Below are 22,575 nucleotides of genomic sequence, written 5' to 3' on the forward strand. Positions count from 1 at the left end.
TTCTAATGATTTTATCGAAAATATACAGTACTTTTATAGCTATTATGCATAATTTATTTTCGTATTTGAAATACATCTTATGGTAATGCAGGAATAGAAATAGTTATCGAATTACTGAACATTGCTCACAATCATCGCAAAGCTGTATTTATACCCTCAACTAATTATGTCCAATTTACGCCAAACCTAATTAATGAATATTTTATTCCTATGAACGCTCAAAACGATCGGGCTAATTACGATTAGAACCAACACCTCGCACGATCGAGAGTACTCACGGTAGTAAATTACTTCACAGGCAGGGTAATTAGATTATGGAAGTAACAGTGCGCGTTATCCAGCCAGTTAACGCTTGCAGTTAATTTGTAGAATCGAAAACATGCACTATTTCGCAGTCGCATACGGTAAGGTCATCCATTTTGATTTGGAATGTTGTTGAATGAACCACGACAGAAAAGGCGGCCTCAAGTCATGACTAATGTATTTTTTATTGGCTAGCACTGCCGGCTGGTGCAGTGCAAGTGCCGGCCTTAGAGAGCGTTTGATGGCGTTAACATTCGGCACGCGACCAAACTGAACTCAGGTTGCGCAAAGCGTGCAAAGCTTAATTAGCGCGGTGTCGAGAAGAGAGTGACAGGAACTGAAGTGTTTCGGACTCGGACAGGTTGGCTTATATTTCGTAAGCGAATTTCCTGCATAATTTAATTTGCTTTGGGTATAATTAATTTCCGATTATAAACTTGTTATGGGAATTTTTAACACATTGCGGGTAACCAAGGATATAACAACTAATGTGACAGATCTGTGGACACGTCAAACCAAATTCTAACCGTACTGTTCAATTTGTCCAGCCTTTTGTATAGTTGCTCATTACTTCGGATCGGACCAGATTCTCTGACGGAACCAGGTGTGATGGGTAAGATATAACAAAAACGGGTATGCTAATCACTGTCAGCGACTGGAAGTACCCATTATTGATTACATTTTTCATCCATCTGTTTTAATTTATTCTTCTCATCAGCCTGCGCGGGTAAATGCTAATTCAGACGTCACAAAATATAATTAAATTGATCATTTACGACAGTTGGTTGAATAAAATCGCAATGTACGCCAGTTCAATTGCGAAAACCAGTTACACTAGATTCTTTGTATTGCTTTTAGTTGGGTCTTTTAATATTACAAAGCTTTATTATAAGTCTCGTGACAGTTGTAGCTATTGAAGTAAATAATCTTTAAACAAGTGGATTCTAACCCCCAAAATCAATCTTTAAATCCTCCTAAAACTGTAAGGTTACTCTTGAGACGCAACCGCATTTCCCAATTATCGAACTGAGCTCACTGGTCTATAGGGAAACAGGCGGCATGCTTACCCATTAGTGGTGATTGCTGCCCACTATTCTACTCTACCTTACTTTTATTTATGGTGCAAGTTTCAAGTAGGAATGCTAAACAACTTTCAAACAGAACTAGAAAGTTCGCAAAAAGCTTGCTTAGGTCGCTGTATAGAACGCTGTTCAGCTCAAAAAAAACTTCGATAATCTCAAAATTAAAAAGTAATTTTCCACTTTTCCCTGTTTTTTCCTTAACTAAACCATTTGTTTTGGTTATTAATAATAAGCTTAGATCGAAAACCTAGATCAGAAGAATAATGATTGTTTATTAATATTAATTTATTTTCATAACTTGCCTCGAGTTTCGAACTCGAGTACTCCTCTTGGTAACCTAGACACATACCACTGCTCCATTGCTGAAATATGAGATCTGCATAAATTTCACTCGATGTACTGATTTCTCATTTACTGTAACATTAAGGACAGCCCCTGGTTCCTTTTTGAACTTGAAAGTCATGATCTGAACTTGAAGTTCAGAAACAGTACGCGCAAAACTTCATCCGAAAGTGAAAGTTTTGAAATAGTACGCGCGAAACTTCATCCGAACGTGACAGTTCAGAAAAAGTACGCGCGAAGCATTTTTCGAACTGTATGGTTCGAAAAAAATACGCGCGAAGCATTATGTGAACTTCCCAAGCAACCAAAAGTTCGAATTTCACTTAAGGAACAAACTTGAAAGTTCATATTTGGTTCAAATTTAGTTCCGCAGAACTTTCTTGCTGAACAACCAGACACAACATTTGTAAACCGAGCTTCATTCTCATTAAAGTACCGTTAATATCTGTAGCAACTTGAAAGTCCAGCATGCAGCTTGAAAGTTCAACACGCAACTTGAAAGTAACTTAGAGTTCGGATAATGGTGTCTAAGGAAGGTTAACAAGCTTTATGTCTATAAAGCTTTAGCTTGCTAAGCAGCTTCACTAGTAATTAACCGAACTTCAAAGTTGCCCTGAGTTCGCTGCATAGAGCGTTGAGCAGCTTCTGAAGAAACTTTGGCAAAAGTTTATAAAACAGCACTTGTAATTCTATTGTTATACTTTTCCATTTTCTACCTCCGCCTCCTCCTAACTTTTGTAAAGTCGGTTCATGCGATTAAGATAGACCATTTAAAAAAAGCCTAACTAACACCGACCGCTACTGGATTTGAACCCGAGCGTTCCTCGTTGCAAGCCTATCCTGATGAATTGCGCCATCTCTGACGCCGCTAGTGACATGAATTTTGCCAATGAGTTGTTCTTAAGTGTAAGTTCGTTTCGGGGCTGTGATAAATGAGAAATTAGCACATCGAATAAAAACGATGCAAATCGCATATTCCAGCAACGGAGCAGTGGTATGCGTCAAAGTCACCGAAAAGAAGTACTCGAGTTCAAATCCCCGAGGTTTATGTTGGAGGTGTGTGGTAAGTTACAATAAATTAATATTTATAAAAAAAAAACAGTCGATAATTAACTGAAATTATAAATACCTTAGTGAATGAGAAATGTCATGAATCTGCAAAACAGGAAGAAGTGGAAAAATATTCCCCCAATCTTTTTTATTTTGAAAATTATTTAAGTTTCTTTTAGGGCTGAACAGTGTTCTATATAGCGACTTTTTGCGAACTTTCTAGTTCTGTTAGAAGTTACTTTGTATTCCCTTCGAGGTATAAACATCAAATACGAACTTGAAAGTACGGTTAATTACTTAAAAATGAAGTTGAATAGAGTTCTATTCATGATCGTTTCGTTGGCTGATTAAGCCAAAAAATCCCCTTTTATCGGAACTTTTGGTTACTTGGGTTGCGTTTGACAGTTCACCAGTTTGTTTTGAATGTTTCAGCAGCAGCAAGCGGTAATTTTTCTGCAGAAACAAGTTAAGAAAAAAGAAGGTAAGAAAAAAGTTAACCAGAATCCTGTGAGCTTTCAAAACATGTTGGTTCTGGATAGTGCAAGTCTGCCTCTACCTCCAGTAATTGCAAAGCTGGAACCACCAGTCGCTCCACTACGACCAACCGCCGCACCGTTGCAGCCGCAACCCATACCAATGCAACCGCCACTCGCCATAGAACAAACCATTTCTTTTTATTGTTTTAGAAAATTTATTGTTTCAGTGTCTGCGTCGAAGTTTCGCTTCAATTTCAAACTTTCAAATCGCATGTTAAACTTTCAAGTTAACTTTTAATAAGTAACTTTCAAGCTATTTAGGTTGAAATTAAGTGTTTTTCATTTGACAAAAAAAAAATCGAATTGAAATAAAATCAGACAAATGTTAAAATTCTGCCTCTCAGTTGGCATCGAGGTATGTGGTGTGTTCGAAACTCAGCTGGGAGAGGCTGTAAAAGCCCATGAGATCGAGCCTCTTCGACTAGGGTCGAAACAAGCCAACAATTTATCCTGCATGCTTTTCAAGATCGCTCTTGACGGGCTAATTCGACAAGCGGGTATCGAAAAAAGAAGTTTGATTTTCAATAAATGTAGCAAACTACGCAGGCTACGCGTTTTGATATTAAAGCCAGAAACTTTGTCACGACGGAGGCCATTTGCACTAGACTGAGAGCGGAGGCTAGGAGGATTGGGTTGAAAATAAATGCGTCGAAGACCAAATACATGTATGGTAGAGGCTCAAACGAGAGCAACGTGCGCTTTTCGCGGACGGCAATTGTTGGCAGCAACGAACCAGAAGTGGTAGATGAGCTCGTGTATGTGGGATCGCTGGTGGTCATGGACAGCAACACAAATGAGGAGATCCAGCAACGTATTCAAGCAGGACATCAAGCCTACGTCGTAAAACGACACGATCAAGAGGCATAAGCCGCCGTACGAAGCTGACAATGTATAAACCCCCTTCTGGACCGATAGTTTTCAGGGATTTGACAATGCGCATCATCCTTCGCATCATACATGAAGAGACTGGTCTCATTTGTTGAACAGAATATTTCAAGCAAGCGCCATCTGAAGTTGGTGACTGTTTCAAGTGACGACAACTGAAAGTCAGGCACGAACACGATTTAACGATTTTGACTAAGTAGGTTAAATATTACATGCGTTATATTGTAGGAAATGTTACTCAAATTTAATTCATTTGCGTTAAAAGTTACTGACCTTCTACTGAATGTTTGATAGGAAAGTGAAAATGAAACTTCAAAACTGATCGTCATGCTGATGTGAAACCTGTTTTATTGACGCAGATTGAAACCAGATTTGAAGCGAAGCGATGTTGCTTCAGTTGAAACCGAAGCTTCATTGCTTCATTGTCGACTGACAATGACAATGACAATGACAATGTTGTCGGGCCCTGCTCTAAGCTGATAGCTGTGAAATTTGAAGCTTGAAAGTGAAGAACAATTTTTCTTCTGTGGGACCCCATCCACCCTCTCCCCGTCGCTGCGCCCATGTACCGTATACTTTTTGTTGAGATTTCTGTAGCAGTTCGTAAAAGTGTACAACACGCTCCCGAAATGCTTCTTGTTTCGACGTCATTTTAAGCAAAACAAGGCAAGCATAAACAAAACAAAAAATAGTGACAAAAAGAGAGAGAGAGAGCTAACACGTACACACTCTCATTTCTCTCTGAGCTCGTTTATTGTTGAGCATCCAGCTTTTTACGCGCTATAATGGCGGACGCTATAAATTGTATTCGTAATATGCGAACAATCTTTTTGACAACTCTGCGTCCATCAAAACTGGGCACTCTTCTCCTGTACGGCAGGGTTGCTCTTTCTTTCGTTTACGCAAAAGAAGGAGAGCAATAGTTTTGTTTACATTTCGCACATTTTTGCTTTCCTCTTTGGCGTTAACAAAAGAAAGAGCACGGTACTGTTGCAAGCGAAGAGTGCCAGATTTGATGTATGCAGAGTTGTCAAAAAGATTATTCGCATATTACGAACACAATTTATAGCGTCCACCATTATAGCGCGTAAAAAGCTGGATAGAGGCCTCAAAAAAATTCGAAAATTTTAGTTGTCACCCGTTATCAAATTGATCTTATTGTGGTTACTTGTCATACCGCCATAAATCTGTTAGTTTTATAGTGCTATTAATATGGTAAAACACCTTGACCAAACAGATTAATTGTTGCTATTTGGAAGAAAATTGGTTTTCGAAGCCAAAAACATTTTCTTATGTGAGGCCATCTATCCATAATCTAGTATTTTTTTAATCTACAAACAAAAAATCATCAAAGCAAAGTATCAGTTGAAGAAACAATGTTATTATCAATTGATTGTCATGTCAAAGAAAGCACCTAGAATGATCTTATTAGCAATTGCGGTTGACTAATTGAATATTTTTTTGTTAAAACAACTAGTTTTTAAAAATTGCAAAATTTCGAGGGCGTGTTGATTTTATCCACCTATCATACCAATATGCACGATAAAATTCAATGCGCATCTGCTGCACAATTACGGAAACTAAGCAAAGCCATGGGTATAAACGTCCTTCAGAACTTGACCCTTCTTTATCGACTGACTTCGCGGCCGGTTATTAGAGTACAGTAAAATTACGGGGCTAGTGCAAAGGCTCTATTAACTCCGTAGCGGCACATTCCAGTCGAGATTCGAACATACAACGACTGGCTTGTAAGGCCAGCATCGTACCCCGGAGCTAACTGGGCGGGCTAATTGCGGAAACTGCTGAAAATTTATTATTTATTTATTTATTCTGTGGTCGCTATAAACCAAATCGATCAGGGTGATCTGACACTAAAACTTCTTTGCCAAACAACAAGCTGTATGCTTTATAGCATTGACGAACAAAGCGAGAAGTTTCATTAAATTATGCCGGTGACTGTCGAGCAGCGAAAATCATAATAGGTTTTATTGCTGCTTTTAGCAGATTATGTTAAGACTACTTGTGTAAGCTCAACCTGATTCTTAAAAAGGCTATAAAACCTTCTGAAGAGTGGGTCACTTGGTTGAAAGGCAGTTTTAGAGCGGTCATCAGAAAGTGCTGGTAGAGCTCATAGTTTTACTAGCGCTTTTATGATATTGGTCATAAAAACCACTAGAGGAACGTAATAAAACTAAACTTGCAGCTTGGGATTTCAAAATAGTACCAAGAAAACAAATTCGTCAATCACTTCAAAAGCACCAGCGTGGCACCAACAGTTGAGGGACTACCATGCAATTGTTCGCAAGCCTAGGGGCATGGGAGACCTCGTAATGATGATACCACCTCTTTGCATGCTTGCTCTGCAAATGGCATCTTACCTCAAACCATCTATCGTCACAAACGTATTTGGTATCTCACCCGTTATTCTGATGCATGACGTGAACCCATCATGTATGGCACTCATTAGCCTAAACAATTTCGTCTGAATACCGTGTTCAATCATAATCCTTGATAGCTCATTTCGCTTTATTGAATCATACGCTGATTTGAAGTCTTTAAACAAATGATAGCAAAGTACAAGAAGTTCGAATCTATGGGCTAACAGAACGCGTAGGGGAGATGTGCGTAAAACATGTCATCGTATATTGATGCAATGATCATCCGGGAAATAAAGAAAAATCCATCGGTGACCGTTCGACCTACCAAGGAAAACCTTCCGTTTCCGGTATCCGACCATACAATTAGCCGCTCAATCAAGTAACATGAATTGCATAACAAGTTCGCTCGCAAACAAACACCCAGCTAGCATTTTCATGCGTATACAAAAGATCACCATTACGTACAGATATGTATGCTAACCGTAAATCGTATTTGATGCGCAAAACTGGCATATCCGTGCTGTTTTGGAGGCGATATGCATGATTATAAATAATTATAAGCGTTCCGATTGTATAAGCATTTATATACGATAATATCCGATTAAACGCGATGTGATGCTATACAATTCTGTACTGAAAATCATATGTATGTCAGTTATTATCATCATATACGATTGAAAATCAACTTGGGCCCACTTTATCAAGCTTTAGTTCCGATTTCGAACTTGTTAGGAGATATTTACGATAATTTTCGTGCATTGATATACGAGTTGGTGCTAGCTAGGCATTCTTCGGTGTAAAGTGAAGAAGCATTTGGTGAGAGGAATGGTAAACTAGTTGAAACTGGGAAATTTTGATATGAGTCCAAAAATATATTGAATTGTTCAATGGCAAGTGGAACTCTCTCTCTCTCTTTCCGTTGGTACCCGAGTGTTTTAGGCAATTAAACTATGGCGGCATCCTTCTATTAGATAGTCTCATTACCTAATGTTGTACCTCCCGTCTTAATCAGTCCATACACGTACACATATGCTCCCCCGCCGACGGTAATTCAGTCCAAAAAATGAAAAAGAAGTATGGCTTGAACTCGTGGAAAAATATCTCAAAAAGTCGGCATTTTCTGGAAACATGTTTTGTGTACTTGCCTGGGTCAGAGTAAGAAACATGATTCCAATCAACAGTATAATAATAGTTGATGTCTACATGAAAGCTAATGGTTTTCCTTGATAGATCGAATGGCCTCCGATGGATTTTCCTTGATTACCCCTTGATCATTATATCAGTACGAATGTACGATGGACAGATTTACGTACACATCCTCCACGCGCTGTGTCAGCTACAGATTAGAGCTTGTACGTTACCCATAATTCCTGTACATGACACGCGCAAATTTTACGAGGTGAACCAAAATCTGACACATGTAGGGACGAGAGAGGGAATCTAATCACAAACGCTCACACCTAACATTTTTATTGATTTCAAAGTAGCATACGATACAGTCGTTCGAGACCAGCTATGGCAGACAATGCATGAACACGGTTTTCCCGATAAGCTGACGCGCCTAATCAGAGCTGCATTGGATCGAGTGATGTGTTTCATGTGCATTACTAGGGCACTCCCGGTTCCCTTCGATACGCGGCGACGGGTCGAGACAAGCTGACAGCTCATACCAATATTGCAAAGTGATCGAGAAGTCAACGATGTCTACTCTCAGAGTCTCTCTCGCAAGAGAGAATGAGAAGCATAGTATGGAACGCTTACGACACTCACGCAAGCGTAAAATAAACAGCCGCCGTTCCTGTATGCGGACATTCTGCTATCTACACACTCGCGAAAGCGCAGCATCATATCGTCTCAAGTAAGCTATGTATTATTCGTGAGAAATCAGCTGCCCGTGAAGGCTAATGGCGCACTGGGATACAGATTTTGCATTATTTTTTCTTCACCTTCGGGAGTGCTAGCCCTCGCGAGTAATCGGTATCAGCAGCTCGGGCTGCGAAGACGAAAAAGAACGACCGTAGCTGTTAGCCAAATACACACTCGCAAAACCTCGTGGCAGTGCATGAATAAATAAGAGCTACAGTCCGTAAAGGATGCTTATGCTGGTGTGTTGTTAGAATGAGTACGCGTGTGTGAGAAAACTTGACCACACGACACTGGCTTATACCGCATGCTTTTCAACATCTCTCTCGAATGGATGATCCGGTAAGCAGGCATCGAAGCGAGTGGCACGATTTTCACCAAGGATACTCCTAAACTTAGCAGATGACCCTGATATCATAGGCGGCGGCAATCTGCGCCAAACTGAAAGCGGAGTCTAGCAGGATTAGGCTAAAAATAAATGCCTCGAAGACCAAGTACTTGAAAGGAAGAGGCACAAAGGAAACCAATGTGTATGTCTCACGGACGGAAACCGTTGACGGCGATGAACTAGAAGTGAGAGATGAGTTCATGTATTTGGGATAGCTGGTGACCGCAGACAACAACACTGCTAAGGAGTTCCAGCGGGGTGCATTCAAGCGAGAAAGTGAACTTACTTTGTTCTTCGCAAAACACTACGATCAAAAAGCATACGCCGCCGTACCAAGCTGACAATCTACAAAGTGCTTATTAGACTGCTATTTCTTTATGGGCTAGGCATCAACGCTGCTCACGGAGGACATACGCGCCCTTGTCGTGTTCTGCAGCCGATATGTGGCGTAGCACAAACTGAAAGCGGAGTGTGATGGAGACGTTTGAATCACGAGCTACATGATCTGCTTGGCGAGGTTCCCATCGTACACATGGCGAAAGTCAGTAGGTTACGGTGGATCGGAGACGTCATAACGATGCCGGACGACAGTGCGACGAAAACGGTTCTCTTCAACAACCCCACCGGCATCAGGAACATGGGGGCTCAACGTTCAAGATGACTCGACCAGGTCGAAAGTAGTTGGCGACTTCCGAGACGACTGGGAAATTGGCGAGGAATGGCCCAAGATCGAGTTGAATGGAGACGACTGCTTGAAACAGTACTAACCTACCCGGCTCTAGGCTGCTGACGACGATGATCTAATTTATCGTTTTCCAAGAAGCATGGCCGTACTGATTACCTAAAGACAGCTAGAATATTTCTCTTAAGTAGATGATTGTAAAACGAGTGAGTTGGTTTAAGTTATAAGAAAAATGAGCTGATTCTATGAACTATAACAGCAACGACGCGCCAGGGAAAATATGTCTATACACTTTAGACGCGGATTTTATGGGAAATTACATATCATTAGCAATTGGAAAATTACCCACTCGGACAATTATTCTGTTAACTAGATAAACGAACAAATGCGCAACAACTTCTGAGTTAGACCGTTCCAATTTGGTTGGGGGCACGCAAATGAAAATAGAAAACATCCCTAGATGACGCGACGTTGCGAATTCAGCCGTTGTTGTTTTGTTTATTTGATCGTTGCAAAATAAGCAGTGCGATAATGCAAAATTATCATTTTTCTTCGAGACATTCCATCTTTGGCACCACTAAACCAATTTTGATGAACCAACGCGATCGTTTAGAGAAAATTCCATTTAATTCTATAATAAAGTTATAATAAACATTCCTCTTATTTTAATCATTTAAATTGAAAGCAAATTGAAAGGTATGTGGGAACCATAGATCCTACTTTTTTCATATCATCTATACATTTAAAAGCCTAGTCTGTAAGCAAAACCAGGCCCCTGATAGAGCGCCATATTTTCGTGGTAAGAATCGCTAACATCAAGCTAAGACTCAAATCAATTATACCAGATTGCATTCAAGACGAGCTAAGGTAACATAACTCCGATTTTCCGTGTCTCCGATTCGCTCTAAATTAGACGCGAGGCGACGCACGCGGGTTGCAGCTAGTAATATATATTCAGAAAGGTACACTCAAAATATATTTCACGTCGAAGTTACCTGAAAAGTTATGTGAATATTTTCCATCCAGCTTTTCCTGTACTTTCAGGTAGTTCGCACGCATACTAATGCGTTAACGTGAAAATCGGATTGATGTTATTATTTTTTCCAATAACAATCAGCTGAAAGTCACGTAAATCCCTGTAGAGAAATTTACGTGATTTTTTACGTAGAAAGGACGTGTGGATTATTTTGAGTGTATAATTTTACGTTTTTGAGACGGCACCAACAATGCTGTCTACCCGCTTAGAAGGATAAAACTGAACTCGTAATTTAACTTCCAATTTTCTTGATAGGATGTTTTTACTATAACACAGCAATTTTTGCATATCAATCCTTACGGATGCACAACTCTCGAACTTTCCTCCGGAAATCATCAATATCTTTTTCAACAGTTGGCGCTGCATTCGAAAAAAAAACCGCAGCTCAAAGTTTGTGTCCGAAATTTAACGTACACAGGCTTAAGAATGATTGTAATACCACTAGGTTTCTAATACGCTTATCTGTAAATGGTGCATGTAGGTTTAATGCTTTGCTTTGAAAGGGTAGGAAAGCCATGCCGGATCGAATTAATTCCAGTGCGCAAAACAGCCTTTCTAGTTTCATTCAAGTTTAGACATCTGTCTCGCATATGTAATCACGTAATCACTAATTGTTCGTTCTGTCACTTGACGAGCGAATGAAAACGGGCCGTTAAATTCCAGCGTATCTGCTTTAATCTGGAAATCGGGGAGACCTGATTATTTTGATTTTTATATTTTAAAAAGTTTGTTCGTTGATCCAAACAGCCCCAATCACTCACTAGAATTAATTCCGAGTTACAATCCGAGATGACATTTAAATGTCACTGCTAATCGTGTTACAGAGCCATTATCGCATTAAGTGAATGTGTTGAATTCCTCAATTACGCGAGAAAAATTCCATTCACCGTAGGTTGATTATTAGCCGTAAAGGCTTAAAACTATTACTGCAAGTTCAATTAGAATTTTATTACTAATTTACATATCTCATTTCATTCCATTTGAATTTTATTACTAATATCCATATCTCATTTTAATTTTCCTTTCAGGTGACTTCGTACTGCAAATAGGCGAATAAATCAAACAGCTATCTAGCATTCGTTCTGTGGCTTACGGAGAAGCACCGAATCATATAATTTAAACTGACGACCACTCCAGCATGGGTACCCTACCGCAGCTAGCCATTATCAAGGGACAACAGCGCAGTTTGACCCCGGCACTGCTTCATAGAACGATCGAAGCCAATGTGGATCAGTTTTGCGGAACCAACACAGCACTCATATATAACGGTTTGTACGACATTATTAATTATTATTGTTGGTATTTCGTTCTAAGACCTAATGAACAAAATTTTTCAAATTCACTCGGCTGTGTGTTACCGCTTTCCCATTCCTTGGACACCGTGTACTTGCTGCCAGTTTTCGCTCCACCTAGTCCATCTTACTCGCTGCGCCACTGTTCGTCTTCTTCCTGCACCGAGAACATAATTCCGTATTTTTTTAGAAAAATCCGTACGGAAATATATATACATATATACAAACAAGCTAAACTTCGATTTCCGATTATGTCAGCTTTTTTCGGAAAAAAATAGATTTCGCTATTTTCCGATAGGTGTCGATATTATACTTTTTTATCGTGACCTTTGTATAATGCACGAGAATTATTTTTAAATACAATAATTCGTACGAATACAGCTCCGTTTATATGTACGAAACTTTATGGTAGAAAACAATGAAAGAATTCGTAAAACAATCGTTCGTTTTCACACTATAAATACTTACATTATTATTAGTTTTGATACAAGTACCAGTTTCACAGAGTAATTGTCTGGCATTCTTGCAAAATACCCTGCCCATCCTATCTATGCAGCTTTCGCCACAATTTAAATATTTACTAGATTCGCAACAGACTCGCGCGAGTTCATCCATGATTTATATTGTTTTCAACGTATTTATCTTTAGCCCAATAAGAAATAAGAAATAAGCAGGCAAAGCCCAATGTGAGATTCGAATGACCTCGACAATCCACACGAAATCCGAACATAGCAAGACATATTGTAGAATAAATTAACATGATCAGCTGCACGGGAAAACCATGCTCGTCCATGATTTTCCATACCATTTTTCGGTCGATAGTATCTTATGCAGCTTTGATGTCAGCGAACAACTGTTGCGTGGGAGCTTCTTATTCACGGTCTTTTCAAAGGATTTGCCGCAGTATAAATATTTGAACCGTCGTTGACCATCATTCAATGAAGCCGGTTTGATAAATTCTCACAAATCTATTCGCAATTGGTGGTAGTCGGCAGAAAATGATTTGGGACAATACTCAGCAAGCATTTTTGTATGTATAAAAGAAAAAAAATCAGCCTTACGTACAGATATGCATGCTAATAAGTCGTATTTGATGCGCAAAATTGGTATATCCGTGCTATTTGGGGGGGGGGAGATATACGTGATGAGAAATGATTATACGCATTTCGTCTATATAAGTATGTATATACGATAAAATCCGATAAAGCGCGTCTCGCACCACACTGTTATACAATTCTGTGCTGAAATCATATGTGTGTCAGTTACTATCATTATATTCGACTGAAAAACAACTTAGACAGACTTTATTAAGCATTACTTACGCTTCCGAATTTGTTAAGAGATATTTACGATAGTTTTCATACATTGATGTACGATTTGGTGCTAGCTGAGTACATCGTGGGCAAGATTGAGAATGGTCATTGCACAGTGCAACTGGAAGATCTGCGGATTGAACCAAGCTATAATGGGAGCCCATTAGCTTGGTTCAATCCACACTCTTAAATGGGTTTACCCGTAAATTGGTTGAATTTAGCTAAAGCTTGGTTAAAACTACTCAAAATGCCCTTAAAGTGTAGAAACTCAGATTTTGAATAGTTTTTCGACCAAAAAAGTGCTAGTAGTAACTTGAGAGGGCGTTATTTGTCACAGAGAATAATTCAATTATCGGTAGCTTACTTCCTTACTTATGTGTACATGTCCGCCGGTCCGGCAGAGCAAAGGGTTGATATCAGAGATCTCCACTGCTGACGGTTACCCGCGATGGCTTTTACCTGTCGCCAGGACAGGTTCTTGTCTACAGCCCGGATGTCGTTGGCTAAGCTCCGTCGCCATGAGCCTCTGGGTCTGCCTTTTCTGCGCTGTCCTTGTGGATTCCAGTCGAGTGCTTCTCTGCAAACCTCGTTCGCTCCTTTCCGCATGGCGTGTCCGATTCACTTCCCCTTACGATCACGAATTTCTGTGGCTATCGGCCGTTGATGACACCAACGATGGAGTTCCTCATTGGATATCCAGTTATCAGACCACCAGGCACGAATGATGTATCGCAGGCACCGGTTAACGAATACCTGCAGTTTTTGCGTTGTCTCCGCTGAGACGCACCACGTTTCGCAGGCATACAGCAGTAAGGATTTAACGATTGCAAGATTCGGGTTTTCGTACGTAGAGTGATCTGGTTTGAGCGCCAAATGTTTCGCAGACCTGCAAAGGCACCCCTGGCCTCCCTGATCCGTGTCGCTATATCAGTCTTGGTACCACCATCGGGCGTTGTCTGGCTACCAAGATATTGAAAGGCGTCCACCTGCTCAACTTGTTTTCCCGCTACTGTGAAATTGGTAGAATGGTCAGTGTTCACTACCATAGACTTAGTTTCGTTTTGACTGTGAGTCCTGTTGCCTGGGAGCTCTCGAAGAGGTCATCTAACTTGCTCTGCAAATCGTTTCGGCGTTGTGCGAGCAAGACAACGTCGTCGGCTAGGTCGAGATCATTTAGCTGCTCCATCGTTAGAGGATTCCGAGGCAATCCTCGATTTGGTCTACTGTCAATTGTTCCAACTAATATCTCATCCATAACGATGAGAAACAGAACCGGTGATAAAATGCAGCCCTGCCCCACGCCAGCAGTAACCCTTATGGGGTCGGACAAGACGCCGTCGTGCAAAACCTTGCACGATAACGCCTCGTACTGAGCCTCGATGAGATGGATTAGCTTATCTGGAACTCCTCTACGCCTAAGTGCGCCCCAGATGATTTCGTGGTTGAGTCGGTCGAACGCCTTTTCGAAGTCAACGAACACCAGCAGAAGAGAGTCCTGGAATTCGTTGATCTGCTTCCATATAATGCGGAGCGTTGTGATATGGTCTACACATGATTGGCCAGTACGGAATCCAGCTTGCTGCCGCCGGAGTGTAGCGTCGATTTTCTCCTGGATCCGGTTGAGGATTACCTTACAGAGTACTTTGAGAGTAATACAGAGCAACGTGATGCCACGCCAATTACCGCATTCAATTAGGTCTCCTTTCTTAGGGACTTTTACCAATATTCCCTGCATCCAGTCCACCGGAAAAGTTGCGGTTTTCCATATATTGCTGAAAAGCTGATGCATCATCTGGGCTGACAAAGATGGGTCAGCTTTGAGCATTTCGGCTGAAATACAGTCTATCCCTGGCGCACTATTGGATTTCATACTCTTGATGGCTGCTACAATTTCATCCAGCGATGGCGCCTCCGAGTTGACGCGATTAATTCGACGAACTGTAGGCGTCATACGCTGCTGGTTTTGTTGGTTATCGGTAGCAAGTAGCCAAAATTGGTTGAATTTTTTACCCAAAATTTGAGTTTGTACACTTTAAGGGCATTTTGAGTAGTTTCAACCTAGCTTTAGCTAAATCCGACCTATTCACGGGTCTTGTCTCGCTCTGAAGATAGTATCAACCAGCTTTGTTTCATTACTTCTACAATTTCATTCGTCTCTTGGAAAGACTAAGAAAGACTTTTTTCAACAATAACTGTAATAGTAGGGGTACAGCTACAGTGCTGTATAGAAATTCAAATACGAATTTACTATAAATTCAAGTTCTAGAAAATTCTGCCCAATTTGTGAACTACTCATTGAAATACAGCAAAATTTTTCGATATTATATCAAAAATTCATGTACATTTGTATAACCATTCACATCAAAAGTAATACTAAAAATTGTGTCAGCAGCTGTCCCCTATACAGACGCGTATAGACGCTAGAACAGAAAGCCAGACAATTTATTGCAAAGGTTGCTGTATAAAGTTGTACTTCTTATTGGGCAGTATCTCCACTTAGCGGTTGGATTGTAAACTATTCAACTAATCGCAACAATGTATCAAACCGGTTAAACTACCTAGTTTAAGCTAATTCGTTTCTAAATAGATATGGCGCTACTAATTCGTTTCTATGATCGTATGTGACCTTAGGTTAAGTTAAAGTGACCAGATTATTTCAAGATAAATGCGGGATATATTGAATTGTTTATTTGCTTCACTGGTTCTACAGAACCTAGCAAATTTATTCAAAGGTACGTTAATACAAAACTTTCAAAATTTGTCAGCTGAATGTACTTATTTCTACAATTCTTTGTAATAATAAATACAGAAATTCTTGAAAAACTTTTCGAAATTTCCAGAAAAAACTACAAGGTATACAGCCCTAAAAGTTGTACGAAAGGGTGACGTAGGACTATATCAGATCATTAGATCAAAGACTAATGTAAACTTCATTTCTGGCATATGTTTTAAAAAATTCCTGCCTTCTACAACCCCTACATGGCAAATTTGGTTCCATTTGCATGATTAGTTCTCGAGTTTTGAGGAAATTTGTGTTTCATTTATATAGGAGCCCCCCTTTACGACCTTCTTAATATTGGTCTCCTACTCCTGCATTTGCTCCAATTGCTGGTCATTTTATCTATCCAACGACATATAAATTGTTCAGTTGCGTTCAGTAGTTTAGTAGTTATTAGCATTTGAAATCTTTCATTCAAACGTTACACTTCTATTTTCGTTTTCACAAAGTGCTACCCAGTCCCAGTATAGTAAACAAAGACGTAGTCCTACGTCAAAAAATCTGTCTCGCCTATAATGTATTTTTCTATGAGCTTCAATATTCAATGGTCACGACAAAAAATTTAATCAATACGGGACACTTTCGGAATGCTTGGTCTTTCAAGACAACTTTTCCAAATCCAGTAATGACACAGTAGAATCGGCGATATTTGGTCAATTTAAGCTAGGCTTACAGACATCCCGGAATATGCGGAACTGTCCCGGATTTGGATGGCTTGTCCAGGATCACTAAGCGCCGTAGAAAGTGTACCATAGTGATTAATTTTTTAATCGAAACACTGTTTAACAAAGGAGCGTAATTATGTTACATTTCATGAAACACTAAAAAAATTTCTCATTGATGTTTCGAACGAATTTTTTAACTTTACTGTTGATACCGCTCATCAGCCGGCGCACACCTTTTTTAATCACGGTTTTAACCAGTCGGCACCTCAAATTCTTCATCTGACTAATGTCGCTGGTTACGCGAAAAAAAATAACCACAACACAAAGATAAAAATTATGGTAACAGTACACTCAAAATAATCCACACGTCCTTTTCCCGTGGAAAATCACGTAAATTTCTCTACAGGGATTTACGTGACTTTCAGGTGATTGTTATTGGAAAAAATAATAACATCTATCTGATTTTCACGTTAACTACCTACCTGAACTACCCGAAAATCACGTAAATAGTACAGGAAAAGCTGGATGGAAAATATTTACATAACTTTTCAGGTAACTTCGACGTGAAATATATTTTGAGTGTAGGATACAACATACAGTAAAAACAATAAAAGTTATCGTCCGAAAAGATAACCAAACTATCAAACTTATTGTTGTCCACCATAACTTTCATGGTTCTCAAAGATTCTATCATAAAAATGACGGGTTGTTAAGTATCTTAACAATAAAAAAATCTAGTTTTCCGCGAACAAAAATCTTCATTTACAGTAAAAGCACAGACAAACAGACATAACACTCGTTTTTCATTCTTCGTACCGATAAAACCGTCATTTCAAATTTGGGGTTAGTTGGGAATGTCTCCGTTTTGGTCAAAGTGGCGCTTTTTGACGAAAGAAGGAGAATTCCCCATAAAAAATACTTGCTTCTTCGAGGGACACCCATATTGCTATTTGATATATGGGAATGTCGATCATAGATGGTGCTAGTGTTCAGGCTAAATGTGAGGTACGATAATTTTTGTTGATTTTTCTTCCAAGAGTTATGTCTGTTTGTCTGTGGTAAAAGTTATCGTCCTTTTATGGTAATTTTTTAGGCGAAAAAACAAAATATATTTAAAAGAGGCAGTAAATTTATGATGAAATATGGCCAATTTTATAGCGTAAAATAAGAAACAAAAATATTAATAAAATTTGGATTTGAGGCACTTTTACACTAAATTTACCATAAGTTTCAATGTTCACAATAAAAACTATTGTAGATGCATTGTTTCTACTACAAAATTTAATGTAAATTTTTTTTCGGGTACTGCTTCGCTGCATTATCCCTCATTATTTCAATATTGGACGGACCTGGAGACAATTGTCTCCACTTGTCTCTTCTTCGACAAGCGTAGAGTTTTTTTGCTTCCTCAGTGCTTTGCTGCTTTGCTCTGCCGCCGAGTGAGCGTAAATTTTGTTTCATCTTTCTTTTTCTGCCGGAGCACTACCGAATGCATGCTCTCAAGGTCACGGAGCAAAACATTTCAGTCCCATATTCTCTTTGGGATACGGATAATAGTCTATTGTCTCCGGTGTGTGAAGAGAAAATTAGCTCTGCTTGTAGTTGTGCTCCTCTTGCGCAAGATGGAGTGGTTGTCAGAGAAAACAGGATGCATGCATCATTCGGAGGCAAACACTTGGAAAGAAAATAAAAGCTCTTGGTCGTCGTGAGAAGTTGATTGCGCTGTCTCTGTATGCTAAAAATGAGCAAAAGCAAGCTTGCTCAGCTCTGAACTGAAGTCCATTGTAATGTAGTCCCTTGTGTCATTGTACCATTGTAACATGCCCTTGCTATATTGGAACAGGTCAATGGAGGGTAAAATCCGTTTGACGAGGCACTTATTTTTGTATATTTTTGAATTCATTATCTTGTCCGTCACAAAACATTCATTTTCACACTGGTTCCAAAAGGATAGATCTCTCGCTAAACTCGACTAGTCCACTTTCGGTATTATGTAAGTCACATGCGACACGATTTGGTCGAGTAACTGTGACTGAGTCAACCGCTAAAAAGCTACCCAGGTAACCAATAAGCATTTTCAATGCAATTTAAATGCAAGCCAATAAGCATTTAAGTTGCTTTAAATGCTACTTAAATGCTATTTTGGCAAAATATGCGGCTACTTTACTGCTAGCTCTCTTATAATGCTGACAATGCTTATTGGTTGCTATTTGCAGCTAGTTACCAACAAGAAGAATTTAAATAGAACTGTGGATGCCAATTTACAACAGTTATGCAATCAAAAGGCTGATAAACAGCAACCTGTAGTATAAAACGCCAGGGATGCTAATAAATGATTGATTTACTGCTTATACTTATGCTTATTGGTAGGGACTCAACTGTCAGCAAATAACGCCTGAACTTGCTTAGTTTTGGTTATTTATCTAGCCACTATGCGGCCCATTCTTCCCGCACATTCGACATTCGACATTGATTGAGTCGAGTCGAGTTGCTCGACGTGACTTACAGAATAGGGCCCTTATTAATCGTCGAGTCAGTGATGTGTCACATCTATCGTGTTTCGTTAGCACCAGGTCGTGCAGTTTTCGAGACCGGATTCTAGTCATTCTTTTTTTGACGTAGGACTACGTCTTTGTTTACTATACTGGGACTGGGTAGCACTTTGTAAAAACGAAAAATAGAAGTGTAACGTTTGAATGAAATATTTCAAACGCTAATAGCTACTATACTACTGAACGAAACATAACAGTTAATATGTCGTTGGATAGATAAAATGTCCAGCAATTTTATAGTAACATATTAATAATAATTTTTTATACGCTAAATAGTGAAAATGTGTGTAAAGTTTTAAGGTCGAATTTTCCCATACATTTCCCTTGTGATCGCCTAGCTTCACAGGCACGGACGACAATTAGATACACCAAAGGATTTGGATCCAAATGATAACCTTTGAGACCACTTTGTAAGCCACACCCCTTTTCCAATCCAATTGGCTATTGACGGCAACACCGACCCCGAAGACAAGCGGAATCAGCGGGCAATGGCCAACGTGAATCCCACACGATGCACTTTACGTTACATTTTGCATTATCCCCATCGCAGACATGCGAAATTGTTCGATAGCTTGCTCAATCAGTGTCGGACAATCATTTAAGCAGCAGCAGCCGATATGGTTTCCTCCACCACCTACACTAGCTTACAAGTAGCAGCGGCAGTGCCAGTGACTATAAAATGGTACACTTGGTTCGCCGCCTGCTCATTTATCGCACGAACGCACTGACGGACGGTCAGTATTTTATTTATCATCGACGGCTATCGGACACTGAAGGCAAATGGAAACGGATCGACTGACGGGCAGCAAATTCAGCAGCAGGCCGTTGTGGTCTTGAACAGTTCTTATAAGAACTATAGTAATTGAAGAATGGAAAGATTTTTCTACACTTTCTAAAATGGTTAACGTTTCATTTTGCGTTATACCATGATAACATGGGAAATGCTTGCTCAATCAGCGTCGGATAATCATTTGAGCAGCAGCAGCAGCAGTCGATCTGGTTTCTCCCACCACCTACACTAGCTTATAAAGTAGCAGCGGCAGTGCCAGTGACCATAAAATAGCACACTAGGTTCGCCGCCTGCTCATTCATCGCACGATCGCACTGACGGACGGTCAGTATTTACCATCGACGGCTATTGGTGGCGAATCCAACGGCATTTATAATGAGTATTATATGACACAGTCCTACGTCACCATTTCGTACAACCCTTAGGGCTGTATACCTTGTAGTTTTTCTTTGAGGCTTCGGTTGGGCTCTCTGCTTGCTGAGTTATACTTGTACAATGTGATATATACAGGTATGGTAATGGTGGTAAAGTGATGTGTTGCAATGAAGAAATTTCATCATGGGGAGGGTGGAATCGTAAATCAATGAACCATGATCAAGCGTGACGTCAAACTCCAAAAACAAACCGAATTGTCCGACGCGGTTTGATTTTGTTGTTTGACGACCATTACTGTTTTTTCGCTACTTTCACACCTCTTTAAATCTCATTGTTCCTTGTAGCCTTTCCGAGATGGATTTACCGTATAGTACAGCGGTTAGTAATCAGTTTTTTCCGAACCCCCCCGGCACATAGCCAAAATCTACCCAAGCAACCAAAAGTTCGAATTTCACTTAAGAAACAAACTTGAAAGTTCATATTTGGTTCAAATTTAGTTCCGCAGAACTTTCTTGCTGAACAACCAGACACTACATTTGTAAACCGAACTTCATTCTCATTAAAGTACCGTTAATATCTATAGCAACTTGAAAGTCCAACACGCAGCTTGAAAGTTCAACATACAACTTGAAAGTAACTTAGAGTTCGGATAATGGTGTCTAAGGAAGGTTAACAAGCTTTATGTCTATGGATCTATAGCTTGCTAATCAGCTTTACTTGTAATTAACCAAACTCAAAGTAGCCTTAAGTTCGCTGCATAGAGCGCTAAGCAGCTTCTAAAGAAACTTTGGTAAAAGTTTATAAAACAGCACTTTTAGTTCTATTGTTATACTTTTCTATTTTCTTCCTCCGCCTCCTCCTAACTTTTGTAAAGTCGGTTGCCGCGGTCAAGCGATTAAGATTGACCATATTAAAAAAAGCCTAACTAACCGACCGCTGCTGGATTTGAACCCGAGCGTTCCGCATTGCAAGCCTATACTAATGCATTGCACCAACTCTGACGCCGCTAGTGACATGAATTTTGCCGATGAGTTGTTATCAAAGTACGGTTAATTATAATTTACGACCGACTTTTTATAACAGCCGCAAAAATAACAACAAATCGACGGTCGATTGGCGTCAACTGCCAACTATCGGAAAACTAAGAAAATTTACGCATTGGAACTAAGTGTATTGCTGTCAAGCATGCAACAGAATGTTGCTACTGTCTGTTGAATTCATACACGATGGTTAAATATTAGTTTGCTACTTATAAAACTAAGGTAAAGTAAAAACTGGCCCATAATACTGGGTGGCCCATAATACTGGGGTGACTGTACCGCAGTTGACGATCAAAAATTCCATTCCAACGCTTAGTTTGAGCTTTGCGGGCAGCTTTGAGTGTTTACTTGTACTTTTTATTCACTCACACCACAGTTCCTTTAGGATTTGTCAGTTTTGCCACCTGCTGAGTTGACGCTGATGGATTCAACAAAACATTGCCAAAAGTTTGCATTTACTGCCGCTGGGAGCACCAATTTAGCAAATAAGTCATTTATAATATGTCCCGCAATCATTCAAAAAAAAAACTCTGATCATTGTAGGTTAAAGTGACATCCCACAATTCCAATCAGCCGGCCAAAAAAGTTCACAACTTAATTGTTCTCAATTAAATATTTCTTATTCCAACCTCCAAGTTGATAAATGTGCGTAATAAGAGGCATAACTTTCCACACAAAACAACCTTTCCAATAAATTTTCCGGTTTTCCGTTCTAGCGCCTATATGGCAGAATATTTGCTACCGGTACGCGGCTCGTCGGAGCCGGTCGCGTGTCTCTCGGCTATTTTATCACAAACAGCTGACGGATTTGGCTTGTAGGTGTGCTTATTAGCTATTGCGAAAATGCGATTGAACTTTGCGCAACGCCAGTCTAGCGCTTTGATTTATCCGTCGTACTGGTTGTCCGTCGTCTATGCGAAGTGCCTCCGCTCTAGTGGATACTAATCTACAGCTGCTGTGGTGGGCTGTACCACCGCAGCTTCCAGCCGTTTGCGGAAATGACCTTACGTGGAAACTTGATAAGTCCATCACACAAATCAAGAAGCCATTTCAAAAGCAGCTGAGGTTAGCTAATCAGTCTGGAAATTTATTGAAATTGTAATCTATTCGGTTAACCTGCACGTAGTATGCAAGTTGAAACAATCGAACTTAGTTGAAATATTTTAAATAAAGTTGTAATAGGCATCAACTTTCAAATTGCATAAACGTTTTGTATGAATTGTT

General features: G+C 39.8%; 1 protein-coding gene across 1 annotated transcript in view; it reads left to right on the top strand.

Annotated features, from left to right (window-relative positions):
* Nucleotides 1-22,575, top strand: part of LOC128745549 (linear gramicidin synthase subunit C) — an 81,752-nt gene that overhangs the window by 42,435 nt on the left and 16,742 nt on the right. Inside the window, exon 3 of the mRNA XM_053842624.1 lies at nucleotides 11,574-11,813. Coding sequence (XP_053698599.1) covers nucleotides 11,684-11,813 — 130 coding nt within the window. The 5' untranslated portion in view covers nucleotides 11,574-11,683. The remainder of the gene's footprint in view (nucleotides 1-11,573; nucleotides 11,814-22,575) is intronic.

Source organism: Sabethes cyaneus, chromosome 1 (assembly GCF_943734655.1).
Source record: "Sabethes cyaneus chromosome 1, idSabCyanKW18_F2, whole genome shotgun sequence".
NCBI lineage: Eukaryota > Metazoa > Arthropoda > Insecta > Diptera > Culicidae > Sabethes > Sabethes cyaneus.